Here is an 18,687-nt window from a genome sequence, read left to right as displayed (position 1 = left end):
CATACATGCATACATATATATTTAAATATGCAAAGAAATGAATAAAGAATTCAAGTAAAAAAAATATAAATGAACACACTGATATCCAGATTGTTATACATTTACAGCAAGACTTTGATACTGTTAATTGAGATATGTTCCTTTTTTTCGGAAGTTTGGGAATTTGTTTTATTTTCATTCGAAAAACACATTTGTGTATTTTTTTGCGCTACTAATGTCAGAATGTTATTAGCAAGATTACTTAAAAAATATGAGGATTTTATTTTAAAGCAGTCGCATTTATATCATACAATTGTGGTACACTAGTGTTCAGTCAGTTATCTATTTGACACGGACAACACGGGCAGGACAATAACTCGTTTGTTACAAAGAAGAGAATATGTCTCTAATTCAGTGCAATAAATGTTTATAGTAACCATGTATAGTATTACAAGTATAGAAGACACATTCGAAGAAATATAATTCTACTGCAAAACGTGTGTAGCGAAAATGAGCAGAATTTTAAGTACACCTGATGAATTATTATTTTGCTTATAATTAATTGTCTGACAATTACTAATGAAGTAACTTTAATTGCAGAATATTATGTAATGTCTTGTATTTCTATAATGGTAATCTAATTGCATTTTGACAAAAATATTCCCACCGCGTCTTTTGATTAACTTTTGTTTAAATTGTATGCATTAAAATGCACCATAGTGTGTTTATCATTTAAGGAATGACTGTAATTTTTTTTCTGTCTATGAAGAAATAACATAAAAATAATTGTGCACACTGAATAACGCGCGTAGCAGGTTATTTAACAGTGTGCACCACAATTTTAATGTTATATAAAAATATTACAGTAATTTCTTATAATTTAATTCTAAATTCCATTTTAAACCGTAGAAAACCATGAAAAAACATTGATGACGTCACGGTCATACGACTAAATGATGTCCATGGGTCTATAACAAAATAACGTCAGCTAATCAGAAGACGCCTTATATTCAAAATTAAATTATTAAATGATATCAAAGACACTTTCATATATCATTGCATACTCTTGAAATCTTTTGTTAACCTTTGTTAACTGGACCAAATTACTACATTAAAATTCATGACCTTAGTTTTGTGCAGTGCAACTCATACCACTACTTGCTACTTGAAGCATACAACATGAAGAAATAAATTTGGGAAGTGGAATGTAAATATAATTGGCAAGTAACACACTGTCCACACTAATGACTATAATCAAAGGAAGATGACGGTGTTCCCAGACTAATTATGTTATATCCTACATATTTTCCCATTTGCATACTCTATCATAATTGTCACTGTTATATTAAAATTATCTGTACATACAATTAATTAGATTAATTTTGTTCTGTGGTATTGTTTATGTTTCATGTAATAGTGTTATTGTTTTCATAATCTAATTAAATACACTATCTTATTACATTTAAATATACAAATATAGTTTTAATTTCGATTTGAAATACATTCGAACATACAGCATACAGCATTCGTATAATAGAAATGTCAATTCACTGAAAATATTTAGTATTAACTTTTACTCTGTGTTATAGTATACTTTTGATTTCGTGGATTGTTTTATGTTTGGGGATTGTATTTCCTGCTCATTGTATCAAATGATTTTTAAGCATAAAAATATCATAAATTTAAAAGTAAACACTGTTTTTTTTTATTTATATAACAGAAGAATTCAACGTTGATGAGGCAGTACAAATTAACCCTGTAATAGCATTTTTTCAATTTTCCTGTGATCATAAAATGTTAAAAAAAAATAGATTTTATATTAGATTAATATCATAGTGCGGTGGGAGCTTTAGTTTTTAATCAGACAGTAAACATATAAACACTGCGAAAGGGAGCATTATGAATTGCTGCAATTATCAGATTGTCTCTCACGAGATTTGCGTCTTCTGTTCCGATTCGTTTAGTTAAGTGTGAGTAAATCTATCCTATGGTTATCACTAAATGGGTTGTTCTGTCTTGATCGGTTAGCAACTTGTACTTTATTCAACTTATGCTTAGCAATATGTCGATGTACTTTTAGTAATATGTCGAAGGACTTATAGTACTCAAAGCATTTTCTTCAAAATGTTTTTTATGATATTTTTTTCTATCATTAGGTTGCTGCTTCTAATTTTAACTTTAATATCAGTTCATTACCACAATTATATTATAGATGTTCCATATTGGAATTTTTGAAACAAGGATAAAATTATGAAGAAATTCAGTTTAATTCAAAAGAATGTATATTTAAATAAAAATATGATGACTCGCTGCTGTATATATATACTGTATCATGGGATTTAGACAAGATTGGACGGGTCAGATTAAGACAAATGAATCCTGGCATTACACTATGTATATTGTCGCCCAGTAATTAACAAACTAGAACTTGTTATATAATTAGAAATTGAATAGATTAAAGTATTGTTTTAGTTTAAAATATTGAAATCACAGAACATTGCGTACTTTGAGAAGACAGTAAGTTATATCTGACATTAATCACATCATGACAAAAACGTCTTATCCTTATTATACAATCCATTCAATGCCTGATATCAAAAGATACAAAAAGCGTTAAGATGTTATGAATAATAATGTTATATGGAAAAATACCGTTGAAGTTAACGAAAGTAATTGTTTGACATTTCTACATAAATCACTTACAGCTGGAAGTCTAACAAATGTAGCGTTTGTGATGTTTGTGGTTTTAAGTATTTTTTTCACTACTTTGTGATTAAACGCACAGATCTATTTTAAAACATCTTAACTAGTTGCTTGATTGTTGGATGTTTAAGGTCCGGTGACAAATATATCTTGCATTGAACGTATGGCCATGTAAGATCAAATTATCTTGAAGTTACCAACATGACTAATCTATGTGTGGTAATTTAAAGTACTCTTGATAGGAGATACATGATTTCTTATTATGTAGTTTTATCTTTGACAGTTATCCCGATGTTATCAGATCATGTGTTTTTGTTCATTTGTTTGCATTGCGATCATTACGGTAACTATTCTGATGATAAAAACAACCGGGACAATATATTACTTAGCAGTGCGTTCCACTGTCGGTCCTTAATCAAAAATAATGACAGTGCTTGGTTTTTTTATATTTTGACACTTTGTAGTTCTTGATGAAGTAACTGTTGGTTTTTAATTGTTATCTATATTCCTTTTGTCATTTGCTTTTACGAAAAAGAAACACATGTATTTCTATAAATTGATCAGTTTAATAGCTACGTGTTCGTAAGATTTCTACTGTTGTAACAAGATAAAACAGCGTGACCATTGCTATTCATATACTCTGTTTAGGTCGTATTTGTATCATTTTAATGTCCTTTATATATCTCATTAACTATGCATTCATTTTTATCATATTATAGAATAGCCTAAATATACAAGCAGTGGTGCTATCTGTGAAAAAAAAAATGAAAATTAGACAAAAGACGTAGATGCCATCTTTAAGTAAATATAAAAAAAAACGAAAACTGTATTGAGGTGGCTTACGTGTTAAAGGAGATGACACGTTCACTGCTGTAGTCAGTGAATGATTATTCATCATAGATAACTAAGTTAAAGAAGTTAATTACATGTATATAGTATGTATACTTTATTGGCTTCCACATGATTTGAGTGGGGTGTTCGTTATGTATACCAATCTATAATTTAAAGTACACTTGACGCTAAGAAAAGATCAAGTGTTATTATCATTTACAATGTAATACGAGACTATTGGCATTGACCTAAGCTAATGTTTTTCAAAGAAGAAGTTAAATGAAGAGATTTTGAAGCAATAAGAATGAATGAGATTATAACGAAAGTCTAGATGAAAATCAAACGACCACCCATACCACAAACGCTAACAAAGTTTTGCAATATTAAAACATAGACACTCTCACATCAAAGTATCTTGTTTTTTTTCTTTCTGATGAAGAGGTATTATCAAAAAAAAAGAAAATACATGGTTGTTCAGGTTTGCAATATGAACCACAACTATTATTGTAATAATATATCTATATATTTATTTAGTTTCTATCTTGTAAGAATATAAAAACGCTTTGAAAGTTTGATGTTTATAAACTAATAAACACTTAGTTTAATCATTTTGAATTTGAACAACAATCTCATGATATTGAAAAAAAATCAAACCGTTGACAAAACATACAGGATGGTGGAAGATTTTTTGAACGTTGCATTCCTTTCTCTTAAATGAAGAAGAACAACTAAGCAGAATTTCATTACCATGTTTAACATATAAATGCTTTTATTTTCACGTAAAGATTTTGTGTCTATCCTTCAGTTACCATCAAATATTCAAAATTATTTTATAATGCATTTTAGTACTGTGCACATTTATATAATATGAAATAGTGTGTTTAAAATTTAATCAGTACTTAAGTACACGTATATTGTAAACCTTTCCTTTCAATGACATGTTTGAGAATAGAGTTTCATGTTAATAGATGATATAACATCTACCCTCAATCTTGTTTGTGAAAATTATTGTAATTCTAGATTGTTAATTCAACAGCAACGTTTTATCATTATTTATCGTCATATTGTGACTGTTTTTCCCCAGTTTTGCTCCGAGTTGATATTTTCCTAACATTGACCAAATATATTTATTATACTGCAACATATATCATGTATAGTAATACATTGATAGCTATTTAAAATGTAACATACATTCAAACTTATTTTCGTCCCTTAATGAACCTCTAAATGTGGAAAAGGTGCTTCATGATGAGTTTGACATTGTACAACATATAACTCTGTTTATACATTTTGAAAATAAACACAACTAGTTGCAGCATAAAGCATTCTATCTTCACCACAGTCTAAATAAAAAAAAATCCTAGTAGATATGAATAAAAAATCAATGATGCAATTTTAATATGATTGTTTTTATGGTTCAAAACAAGCCGTCAAATATATTTTAAAAGAACCACAACTTAAATCATTAATCAAATAATATTATGATATATACTCGACTCTGACAACACTGTGGTACGCTGCAGACGCTTTCTTTTTTTTTTAACTAGCTTTGTTATAACTTTCAATGATTTTCTGCGTTTCTTAATACTTGTAATACGATGCTCTTTGTAACTTTTGTACAGCCAAGTACAAAACAGTTGTCTATCTTGCTTAATGCAGGTGGTCATCGAAATCCCGCGTAAATATTTAAAATCATTACATGATACTGTTGAACTTTTGAAACTGTATAATATAATGCACTTGTTGCTACAACTCTATATTTAACTCCAAACTTCTAGGATTCAATGGATGCTTGTATACAGCTTCTTTGTCGACAACAAACGGAATCTGGAATACGGAAAAGTTTAGACCCTGCATTATGCTGAAAGCTGACTTAATCAGTAGAGGTAAAAAATATTTAAAACTGTTTTTAAAATCACCAAAAAGCTAAATATGTTATTGTAAATAGTGTAAGCACGTCACTTATTCAGTTTTCTTGCTCCGTTCTTTTACGCTAATTTAATAAAGCGCTTATTTATGGGAACCCCAAATATCTGCTTCCACCTAGAATGCTTCGATCCAAAAAAATTGCCGTAGTTGTCCTCTAAAAATCGAAATAAGTCATGGGGCTTGAAGATATTGTGATTTTACAACGGGTTGTCCCTTTATGCCGATATGTTTTCCCTGGCTATTTACTTTAACCTGACTTAATATTCTGATCCGATGCTACATGTAAACAATATCAGTCTTTCTTTTTGTATAAATAGAACTAAACGCAGAGGCAACATATACCCTTTTCAAAGTATTTTCAAAGAAACTCCACATGAAATTCTACATTGAACATCCTATAATCTGTAAAACGACTCGTTATACATATTATATTTCTATCTACAAATTTTTTTTAAACATCAACCAAAACTGTTGAATAAATTTTGACGGGTGGTTTTGATAAGAGATAACCGTATCAGCATTCAATCAGAAATAAACCGTAATGTTTCACGTTTCATATCATTAAAAATAAAGTATTATCATAAAAGATAAAATAAGCATTTTTTCAAACATTTTGGATATATGTATCGTTTGTGAGAAGTTACACGACTTCGGTGATATCACCTATAGTGGGCTTTTCGTCAAAGTTTAAGAAACATAATCATGCCGTTATCATAGTTTTTAAAATCAAACTTTCGGAATTAAATGGAAAGTAAGAGTTGTTTTTATCTTCTTATTATATAGGTTATAATTGATGATATTGATTTTGTCGGACAGAATATAAACGTGCACCTGTTCAAATTTGTTCTTCAAATTTCTATTTATTGCAACTATTTTAAGAAAAAGACCATATTACATCGTGGCAACGTGAATATAAAGAATAAAATAGAAAATTGCATTCGTTTTTAATTCTATCATTGCTAAATTGACGAAATCCAGTTGAAACATACCTTGAACAATTTATTGTAATCCAATGGTGGGTTTTGTTCTGTCCATCATGTTTGCCAAAATATATAATGTATATGTTCTGTATCATTCGTGAACGTAAAATTGAATCAAGACATTCTATATTTCAAATCAGTCCTGTAGATAAAGGACATGTGTAGCGTTATTGTAAGTATTTCATACGAATCTGATAAACACACCAAGCTGAGAAAAATAATATAATTTTCGGACTACCATGACGCTGTGAAATATAAAAACATATTGTTAAACACAAAATATTTCACTTAAAACTAAACTTTGGCTAATTTCACATGCTCAAGAAGGGTAAGCAGAGCCTGCTCTAAATTTGTCACCAGTGGTGTTGCTTGTTTTAGTATAAATACGGTGGTATAAGATAATAAAGACAACACATATATTAAATTATCAGGTATTTGTAGAACACGTTCATATATCCACTAGATAAACTAGATTATTAAGAAGAGTACAACATATAATATTTCCTTTAAGATGATATATAATTGGATGTAATAGCAGCAAAATAATGAATTGCATTGTCTGCAAATATCGCCTACGCTACTTGTTAATGAATATACATCTTTTCTTGAAAAATGATCTTCCTTTTTTTTAGTCCTGGGAATAGAAGTATCACAATTCTGACCAGAAAACGTTAAATGATATGCTAGCTCTAGTTTTTGTTTCCTTAAATTATCTATACTCCAATGATCCTTTCTTTGTTGGTGATTGGTATTTATTTGACAATTTATCTTATCAGTCAAAAATTAAATAATTGAAATACATTGTTTTCTGATTGCAAATGAAATAAGTATACAGGAGGGACTAACACAAAAATTCTATTCAACATGCAGTGCTTAACAGCTGGTTATCAAATCACAGTTAATAGATATTTCAATCCATAAATACGTAAAAGTTATAATCAATCTTCAACGAAGTACATTTATGAAAGTGTCTCGGTCGCAGTTCAACTTTGTCTTTCATAAGTTGATTGAATGCTGTTTAAAAAATGACTAGTGCCAAACAGTCAATGCATATTCAGGACGAATGCATATTTACAATAGAAACAATTGAAAAGTACCTAAAATTGGGTCGACCTTAGTTACGGACGGATATTTTGAGAGCTTGTTTTAAATGAGGGTATATTCAAAAAGTGATGAATATGTTAAACTATCCAGAGTCTTAAGATAAAATTGGATTTAAACACTTATTTTTTAGTTTCGCAATTTTCCTTTACATGCATGATGGTCTGGAGGGAGTGTACAAAATGGAGAATGTTGTACTAGGAGCACATCATAATTTGATTTTCTTTGTATTTTCTATCTCAAGTTTTACGGGAAAATTGGTGTGTTCCAATATAAAAGATAGAACGAATTACAAACATGTCCAATTAGAAAAAAAATGAAGGCTCCCTATCTCAACCCTGATATACATTTGATATATGAAGCGTACGATAATTTTAGTCGGCTTGTTTGCTTTGTTGTCAAGCTGTGTATTACGATAATCGTGTTAAATGAAACATTTGCATTCTCAACAAATATTAATCTTTTTTTTTAATACCGACTACCGACTAATATTTAATCTATAATCTATTACATTTTATAAATACAATTAATGCTTTAAATCGCAGTGAACTAGATAGACTATTATAATAATATAATAACAAGCAAGGTATTGTTTAACCATTTTTAAGGTAAACTTGATCATCGGATATACGTCTCCAGTCTCCTAAAACATTATCAATCCTGTACAATGAATTTTAAATCAAGTATCAAAATAAAACTCATGTGTTTTATCGACCATTAAAGTCCCTTTGGCTTATATTGGTATATCGGGATACGGCATATTATACGGATTTTGCCATGTTTTATACGTTTATCATATATTTCAACATGATAGTATATGTGGACTGCTTTCTAATCCCTAACACCTGGGTTACCTTCAGTTCTACTTTTGTCTTTTTTTTAAAGCTTTTAAGGAACTGCCAAGTTACTCATTCGAAGCACCTGGGTTACCCTACAATTTGCGTACTGTTGTTTTAAAGATATTTTGTTTATTGTATTTTTGTGTGTGTTTTGTATGCTATTTCATTGAGGTTTTTTTATAGTTGCATTTCGTTTGTCTGAAATATAATAACTCGATGTTTGTGACTTAACATGCCATACAGTGACGTCATTTAATAAATTGCGTCAGGCCCGATTGATCATCCATTTAGGACACATTTTGAGGAAAAATATTTTTGAAGAAGCTTGCATAAATTAAAACGGAGTTGATGTAAAACTGAAAAAAAAATGAGTTTGGGTGTGATAAAGGGTAGGGGTGTAATAAAGGGTGTGATAAAGGGTACGATAACGGGTGTGCATCATCAGTGCGCAAGATGGATTAAACAGCAGGCTATTTATGAAATATTCAAAACTACTGTATATATTGACCTGAAATAAGTATATTGACAAAGGATGAAGTCCGAGGTCGATATACTTCTTTTTGTCGGTATATCCTTTATTGACCTCATACAAGGACTATAATTGTTACTAATTTCCGACGATATTTGAATCAAAGTCGTCATTTGATTTTGTTGGAATTTTATAGATATCATATTGTCTCCTAGACAATAAACAAATATATGTTGTTATTTCATTTTCTTTTTTTCAAAACTTGAAGATTTTGTTCTTCTTCAAATAATCGGTCATAGATTTTTTATATAATACTTTTAACAATATCATAAAATTCATTACACGATGGTTTCTACATATTCTAAAAATAATCGTGCAATATGTTTTTTGCTGTGAAATATGGGTTTTGCTATATATCCACCGTTTGTAAACTATTTTAAGATTAATTTAATACATTAAATGCTTTTTTAATACTTTATTACTTTATTACTAACTTGAGTATTAGATTTTTCATATTGGCTATAGAATTTTTACAAATTTTACAATATCTTGTAAATTTATTATGAAATGTTTCCTTCAATATACTAGTCCAAAGACCATTTTTAACATGTACACATAGCATAAAATTTGCTATCTGGTCGTTAGACCAAAACTGAAGAAGTGACTTTTTATTGTTGTAAAAAAAAACATCAATACAAACTTAATAAATACCAAATGTTTAATCCACAAATGTTTTGAATAAAGATTGTGGTCTTTCAACCAAAAAGAATGTTGTCAAACGATATTGTATTATTATGGTCTAAAGACCAAATATTCATGTATTTTCTTATTCATATAGAAAAAACAACCAAACAATTAAACCAATCTATAGGTTGTTTGATACTCATAAACTGGTCTTTAAACCAAAAAAAAAAGAAAAGAAGAAGAAAATGATTCGGTAGAATTTTTAGTATTTACTATTAAAAACAAAAGATCAATATCAACGAATGAAGGCCAGATAATAAAAAACACAAAACACATCTAGGATTCACTGTCAATGTCATTCTAAGCGCTTTGGGTCTCTCACATGTTATCAATAAGTTACTACTAAGATATTTTGGAGAATAAAACAATTTTTATTAATGAAATATTTAAAATGTGTTCGAAACTTGTAATTACAACTGACAACTGTCTGAATAATATATAAGTTGGTTTGAAATAGAAGGATAGATATGTGATGTAACAATTCTTTCCCAAAGACTTAGGAATATTTTGAGGTAAAATATCAACACTAAATGCAAATATTCATCTATCAAAAGATACATGAACAATGATTCTAAAAGAAAATATATCGCTAAGTATAATCTATGTTTTTGGTAATAACTTTTAGTTTTAAAAAAATAAATATATGAAGAGTAAATTTTTCTGGAAATTTCTTTAACATTCTTCTTCCTTTTCTTTGCTTGGCATGTTTTCTCTGAAATAGAAGAAACGATATATTTACCTAAATTTGCTTAATGCATATTCATCTTTTTTTCTTCAGCTTTAAAGGAAGATATCAATATGAGGTTGAAAATGGCGATACCTTCGTGACTATTCACGGAAATATTCGATGATTTTTCATTTCCTATAGTTAATTATCCGTTTTTAGATGGTGACGTTCCCTTGTCACCATCTTACGGTGTTTATATATCTCAACTTGTACGATTCGCTCGTGTATGTAACAATGTTTTAGATTTTAACGAGAGAAATTTATGTATTACTGAAAAATTATTACACCAGGGTTTTCGATATCACAAACTAGTCAAAACATTTATTAAATTTTATCATCGGTATAAAGACATCATTCGTAAATATAGCTCAACATGCAGACTTCTAATACGTTCAGGTATTTCACATCCAATTTTTTATGGAAATATTCTTTATAAAGCACAAAGGTGTCAGTATTCACCTCAGAAACTTACAAAACCTTTGAATAGACTTATTAAGAAGGGATATAATTACGATACTGTTGTCAAGTCATTAAAGATTGCATATTTTGGCGTTAATATTGAGTCATTGATAAGGTCTTTGCATCGGAACTAAACACATTTATTCTAAAAACAGTTGTTGGCATGACACGGGTTATGTTCTTCTCATATATGTTATGATGGTATTATACTAAATCACTAACGGGAAGGATTGTGCCTGATGTTCATATGATGATTTCATAATCTTTCAGTCAGTTTAATTGTAGTCTGGAGCTGGCATGTCAGTTAACTGCTAGTAGTCTGTTGTTATTTATGTATTATTGTCATTTTGTTTATTTTCTTTGGTTACATCTTCTGACATCAGACTCTGACTTCTCTTGAACTGAATTTTAATGTGCGTATTGTTATGCGTTTACTTTTCTACATTGGTTAGAGGTATAGCGGGAGGGTTGAGATCTCACAAACATGTTTAACCCCGCCGCATTTTTGCGCCTGTCCCAAGTCAGGAGCCTCTGGCCTTTGTTAGTCTTGTATATTTTTAATTTTATTTTCTTGTGTACAATTTGGAAATTAGTATGGCGTTCATTATCACTGGACTAGTATATATTTGTTTAGGGGCCAGCTGAAGGACGCCTCCGGGTGCGGGAATTTCTCGCTACATTGAAGACCTGTTGGTGACCCTCTGCTGTTGTTTTTTATTTGGTCGGGTTGTTGTCTCTTTGACACATTTCCCATTTCCATTCTCAATTTTATTGTCAATTGTCGCGATCGTAAACGATACTTTTTGGGCATACTTACCCTCCAATATACTTAAAATTTCTCAAATGATAGAACAAAATACAAATTACATAATACCTTCTGATTCTTTTCTATTTCCTTTTGATGTCTTTTTTTGTTGTTTTGGCTGTACTTGCACCTGAAATGTACGAGTTCATATACATTGTAGTTTGTTTGAACAAATCACGTTTCTACATTTTGAAAATAACATCGAATGCAGATTTTTAAATAATTGATCTTTGACTTAACATATAACAGAAGACGATAGCGAAAAAAAAAGGTCACATTTAGTAGCGTGATCGACTTTTAAACATTGCAATGATTTCCACAGAAACAAGTATTAAAATGTGTAGTGGGTCGGTCTAAAGTTGGAGCGATATGACTGTTTTTTTATACTTTACTCCATGTTGAAGGTTCACTGTCACTTTCAAATGAAAAACGTAGAGCGCTGTTCTTTTTGGTTTTTATTTCGTGACGTTTAGTATTTTTGTGTCCTATATTGATAAACTATGTCTTATCTTTTAGTTAAATGAACTCTGGAAAGCATAATATACGGACAAACTTTTCACATCGACTTAAAGCATTATTTATATTGTGATGGTCTATTTGTTTTACTTTTTTATTCCAATACAATGAAACTAGAGATTAAATTGATTAATATATAAAATGAGAAATGTGAAAACTTATATAGATAAGAACTAGACCGACTTACAAAACATTCCTCTCGCTCATTTTCCAATAATCTCCTTAGTTCTGCTGGAATGTCTTGATCAACGGATGGTCTTTGTCTTTTCAATTGCTGTTTGGGTAACAAAGGGAGAATCCATTTTGCCTTTGATAGAACTTTTGTCCTTCTGTATGGCAGACTGTCTCTAATTTTTTCTAGATGTCCAAGAAATCCTCCCCACCACTTTTGCTCTGTATGTTCTATTTGATCAGTGAATAGACATTGCCACTGTGGTATTCTAGATTTGATCTTATTTATATCTACCTTCTCGAATTGAGGATTGATAACTTTTGGTATTCCCTTTGGTAAATTAGGTTTCCCGGAAATTAGTTGAATTATGCCATGTTCAGTTTTCCATTCGCTGTCTTGGAAAGCTTTATACTGCATTTTCACATTATGTGTTGCTAAATCCCGGATAAACTTATAATGCAAAGGTTTAGTATGCTTACGAATGTCGTTAAGGCTTGATGTTATCCATGAACGAATGTCATAAATAGCCTCTATATCCTTAACGTTCGGAAGCATCTCCTTCAGACGAGGCATTGTTTCAGCATCATTCCTACGAAGAGTTTCAGCTATTCGGCTAAAAGCAGCATCCACATCTTCGTGTGTATGTCCTACTGGTAAAAATGATAAATGCACCTGAAAAGAAAATTTGCTATTTGTAACAGTAAAATAATTGGTGATTTAAATACGCTAACCTGTAATGCTAGAAAGAACTAACATTATAAGTGTGTAAAATGCCAAATTGCTTGTATTTTAAGAGTTTACAATACCCATCGTATTGAAAGGCAGTAAACTTCAAAATGTATATGAATAAAGAGCACGTGATACGCCCGTAGTATTTTCAAAGAATTAAGTTCCAGTACTCCTAAATGTCATGTTATAAATCTATATAAAAAAAAAAAATTCAAGGGATGTTATATTGATAGATATAAACCAGCCTTCAAAAGTTTCATGAAATCTTTTTGAGTTGTTGTCCGAAAACTGACTAATCCCCATCCCTTTATGATTAAAACCCCACAACTATTATAGGTTAGAGAATACTTGGTCATGTTTTATGAAGATTTAAGCCCAAGGCGAAGCCGAGGGCTTAAATCTTCATAAAACATGATCAAGTATTGTCTGACCAATTTAGAACATATTCACACTTTCGAGTGACCTTACAAAATTTTCCTTTCCCATTGTAATATTCAAACCTAAATAAGAGTTCACTTTTTATAATGAACTAAATATAAAACATAGGTAATGATCATTTCAATGAATGAAATGAAATAGCACGGACATAGTTGGTGAAGGATAAATTGTGTTTCTTCTGCTTCAGGTAAATTTTAATACTCATACATCTTTACATTTTTTTTTATTTTAAAAAGCAACACAATGTTATATAAATCCCCTTTTTGGAATTTGATTTTTTATTTATAGATATAAAACTCTCTGTATGAATATTTGAATTCAGACCATTAAACATTAAATGCTTACTTTTTATTGATAAATTTAAATGTATTGCGTTTCTCCGACAACCCTTTGCTTTATATATCACCAGTCTGGCATTGTGTTTTTTTGAAGGAAAGAAAAATAATCCCTCAAATGTAAGGTATATTAATTAAAGAAATATCATTTTATTTATCCTTACCATATTTTTTTTTTGTGTATTCTATTATGTGTACCATTAGAAAATGCATGAAATTTTGCAAAATTCAAAAGGTTTTTATTTCAATCTTTTCTCATTCATCTGTAATCAGTAGGCTATTTTCCCAAGGAAAATGCCTTAGGGGATTGTACACTTCGTTAGTGCAGCTATTAAGAGTTCACTTTCATAATTCAATTTAACTGACAATGAAAAGTCATTCATGTATAGCATTTCATAATGCATGGAAAACCATGTACTAGTGAAAATTAGAGGGCAAAAAACTGACTTTTCATTGGACGAGAAGGGGTGAGTATGTTCTAAGGAACGGTAATTGCCATAATATATAAAATCGATAGCATACTTCAATAAACTTCACCAAAGTATCATGAAAAATGTTCAAAGCATTTGACAGTTATTATCCGAAAACACTGGAAAATACCCCTTTTAAATGGATAAAATTCCTATAACTTAATTGAACACGTAAAATCTAAAATTCATAAAAAAAGAAAGAGACTCACGTAGACAGATCTATATAAATAATGTTTGATGCAGATTGTTATTATCCGACATGTTGACAACGGACGGACGGACTAACGTTCAGCGGTATACTATAATACGTTTTCTAAACAGATGTACATGTACTTATACAAACTGTGAGTCAACTAGCCTATTTTCAAGTGTGTGTTAGCTCTCTGGTTAGAAAAAAGTTCCACCTAGTTCATTAAGATATAACTTCTATTCAATATAAGTTTCACTGGGAAAAACATTTCTGACTAAAATCGTAGAAGTATTTTACTTCCATGCTAAAACCTTATATTACAGGCATCATAACTTACATGATCAACCAAAAGTCACACAAAAAATCCCCAAAAGGGGGTCTTGTAAATGAATGTTTTACAGACAGACGTACCATTAGCATGTATAAACTATAATCAATGATACATACATGTGTGCAATTTCAGAGGTAATTATATGGATAGGCAATAATTAATGTGTCAATTGATCATATATTTTCATAGTCTGGTAAGATACAATGTATATGTATATACTGTGCACTGTTCTTTTTATCTACTTGATGTGAATGACCCCATGTGGTTAGCATCTTTATCTGTGGAATTATTGTTGACACAAGATAATTAATCCTTATTAAGATGTCACAGATTATATGTTAGAGAAGAAATATATACAAACCATTAATATAGTATAACAAGAGGCTACGTTTTTCAAGTCCAGTCCTTCATTTATAGTCCCTCCTCGTGAAAAAGAAGAGGGAAGACGGTTCTGATCCCAAAATCCCGGGCTTAAAAACATGAAATCCCGAGGTCCCGAATTTAAAAAAGAAAATCCTGACATCCCAAACTTCGGAAAGAGAATTCCAGGGTCCCCAAAGCGTAAATCCCGAAATCCCGAAATCCCGAGCTTATAAACACCCCGAAAAATGTCCTGCCGCCCCTCAAGACCATACAATTTCGAATAAAGCAAATCATTGTATTTATTTCTCGAGTAATAATAACACATAAGAATTCAGTGCTGATGAATTTTAATGTACTATATTTTCAAGGATTTGAGGGATCACAGGACCTTATAATTATCCAATACCCACCCCCTCCCCCGGTTGGATCTGCCTATACATTATGTTTAACACTTCCCACAGTTTTAACCCTTAAACCAAACCGTTTTAAATCTTGAAATAACCACACCGTTTAAATCTAGCAATAGCTAATACTTATTTCTTGAAGTGAAGAGGAAGTCCTCAACAAATTTGCCGAGCGGAGGTAAGAGGAATATATATATTTTTTTTGCGTAAAACTATTTTCACCTTTAAGGGTGCACACGCTCATATATATACCCACACAACCACCGGGTAACTGTTCCTTTCAATAAAGTAACAAGAATCGCAATGATTTGTAAATTGCAACTTACCTCATTGAAAATGCGTTGGTGAACAAGGAGTTCACAAAAACCCAATACATATCGATTTTTATTTTCCCGCCAACAATTATCTGCTTGCAAGTACAAAATAGGCGGTAACTTGTTACCCTACAAGAACAATAATCATAAAATTACTTCAGTATAGTATCTTACCACAGTTTTACCTTATAGACACATCGTTTTATAATAAACTTCTTATAATCACTCGTAATAATCCGTAAATGGCTCCCGAACAATTCATTAAAACTGTCAAAACTGTCGCAAAATGACCAAATCGTAAGGGTTTGTGAATGTGTGTGATCCTTAAGGGCTCGTTAGATAAGTTCGTGGATGTGAAACGGTGCAGGATAACTGGGATTGTCCATAGATCAACTCAAACCATCTACAAAGTCAACTCGGATCAGCCTATTCAGACAAAGAGATGTTCTACTTTTTAAATTATTAAACGAGTGTCTACGAAGAAGACAATTCAGACCGTCAATGAAAATGCAGCGAGATTATTAATGATAATCATCTATAATCTTGTCTTTGTCTTTTTGTCTTTTTGTCTTTTTACAATAGTAGAGGGGCATAGTGTTTTCTGGTCTGTGCATCCGTAAGCCCGTCCGTCCGTTCGTTCGTTCGTTCGTTCGTGTACTTTGGACACATTCTTGTTATGTTAAATATATAACAATTAACCATTCAAAAAGCACAAGACTCTGTCATTCAAATTCTATGGCTAATCAGACGAACTTATTTGTTTTGGGTGTATAGATTAATTATTTTTAACAAATTAAAAAGATATGTAGAAATGTGGATAACAGTAAAACTCGAAACCAATTCAATACTTAATTGATATGGTGTGCCGCTTGGATTCTGTTATCTCATTCTTTACATAATACTTTCGATTCAAAAAATGTATTACTTTTCATATAATGCCTAGGATAAATGCAACTTTTTACTTTTTATTGGTATGATTTTGTGTGATGTGTTCATAGGAGTTCAAATCTGAGAATCAGCTATTCCTTATGTCATGTTTACCTACGGCGAGACTTTTTGATGTGAAAAAATACAGGGCGTGTCATATAACAAGTAATTGGAACTCTTTTGACCTTATTTCCGATTGTTTTCAAATATATTCATATATTTTCAAGCTGGAAATGTGACCAATTCAAGCGGCACGCTCTATCACTTTGTATATAGTATAGGGAGTGCTCATCACCACCCTCACCCCACCCGAGGTCACACATGTATTGCCTGATCATACGTTTAAATTGTGAAGTGTTTTACTTACCATAAGTTTTGAAATCTGGTGAAGAATTAGCATAAGGATATTCATGGTCAGGTTAGAGTCGTGCGCATATTGGTTCCAGTCGAGAAAGGTGAAAAATTTATTTTGTCCATGAGCTAAAACTCCGGTGACATGTGTCGTTAGTTGATCAACTTTATTCACAGCCTGCAATAAAACGTGTCAATAAGACAACTACATATATATGTAAGGACCAAAGTAAAAGATATATACAGATATAGATTCGTTTTAAATTAATTTTTTTTACTATACTAAAGAAATATAATAAAAAATGATTTACAAGGCATACTAAAAAGAGGAAGTCTGTAAAAAACTGACAAAATCAAACGCTGTGTACGGAACAAGTTAATTCGAAACACAATTGCCATATTCCTACATTTTTGTAGCTTGGTACATAAATTCTAATTTAAAAAAATGGAGGTACAATGTCGCGTATGACTGTATGGATCTGTCATTTAATTTACAGTTGTGGCGTGGTCGTAAATTCGCGAATAATTCCTCTCAAACTGCCGTCTAAAAACTTGCAATGAGATAAAAGCTTAGTATGATAAATTAATTGTACATAAAAAATCGCTCTAAATGGATAGATTGATTTATTGTTGGTTGCTTAACCTCTGGTGCTCTTTAAAAGAAAACGTTTGCATGGTAAAAGATACAAAATAATGTCTGAATAATTCCAAAGTTCCACATCAAACTCTATAATCGGAAGAAAACTATGATGTTCGTACATTTCCGAAGAGGGAATTTTCTGTTATACAAAATACCTAACTTACCTTTGCCATTCGACCAACAAAATGAGGAAGATTCGTTTTTGCTACAATGAAAACAAAATTTAAAGTTCATGTTATAAATAGGTAAAATTATGAAAAAAATAGGCAATCTAATAAATTGTTTAAATTGTCATTTCAGTCATCCAAATTTGATTTAATAGAATAACATCACAGTTAAATTCCCATTTGGAATACAAAAAAAAAAGCGGAAAAAAATAATTCCTTATCGAATTCGTTTCATTAGTTTGAACAAAATAGAAAAGATTTTAACTTTAATGTTTTTTCTGTTCATTCCAGATCTTATTGGTTATGCCTTTAAAGTTATCAGATGCTCAAAGGCAATGAGAAATTGGCAAACTGAGTCAATAGTATATCGACTTATACAAAACTGACGCAATTTTAACTGACTTTTACAAAAATGACCGACCATTAATCTTACGGTCGACTCATTTTTCTCTAAAAAGTCCAATATTTAGCCGTAGATCATAACTTACACTGATCCATTCCATCTATAATTAAGCTTAAATATTGTGATGGGGATGTCTTTGCAGCGCTTTTCTTTGTGTAATAGTACTTTCTTTCTAACCTGCAAAAATAGAAATTAAACATGTTAAAATATTAGTTTGCTGTTCAGCTTGCTTCTAGTAGCAAGCAAAGTCCACAAATACAACCCGATAAATTGATTGTCAGATTTTAATTTTATTCATATTGTTAAATATCAGCTGCTAGATACGATATGGAGCTTTTTGAATTCGTTTGCTGCGCTCACTCGACAAAAAA

At 30.7% G+C, this 18,687-nt stretch overlaps 2 protein-coding genes across 2 annotated transcripts in view; both read right to left on the bottom strand.

Annotated features, from left to right (window-relative positions):
* The window catches only part of LOC139504084 (cardioacceleratory peptide receptor-like), a 125,415-nt gene that overhangs the window by 68,537 nt on the left and 38,191 nt on the right, over positions 1 to 18,687 (bottom strand). The window lies entirely within an intron of this gene.
* Positions 9,357 to 18,481, bottom strand: LOC139503525 (uncharacterized). The gene is made up of 7 exons (XM_071293317.1): positions 18,402 to 18,481; positions 17,911 to 17,951; positions 17,123 to 17,284; positions 15,841 to 15,957; positions 12,270 to 12,926; positions 11,636 to 11,696; positions 9,357 to 10,287 (listed from the first exon to the last, which is right to left on the bottom strand). The coding sequence occupies exons 1-7, from the start codon at positions 18,409 to 18,411 to the stop codon at positions 9,986 to 9,988; spliced, it is 1,350 nt and encodes a 449-aa protein (XP_071149418.1). The 5' UTR covers positions 18,412 to 18,481; the 3' UTR covers positions 9,357 to 9,985.

The sequence above is a fragment of the Mytilus edulis genome, chromosome 14 (assembly GCF_963676685.1).
Source record: "Mytilus edulis chromosome 14, xbMytEdul2.2, whole genome shotgun sequence".
In the NCBI taxonomy this organism is placed as follows: Eukaryota; Metazoa; Mollusca; class Bivalvia; order Mytilida; family Mytilidae; genus Mytilus; species Mytilus edulis.
Note: the sequence above shows the minus strand (reverse complement) of the source record. Positions and strands in the feature narration are given on the sequence as shown.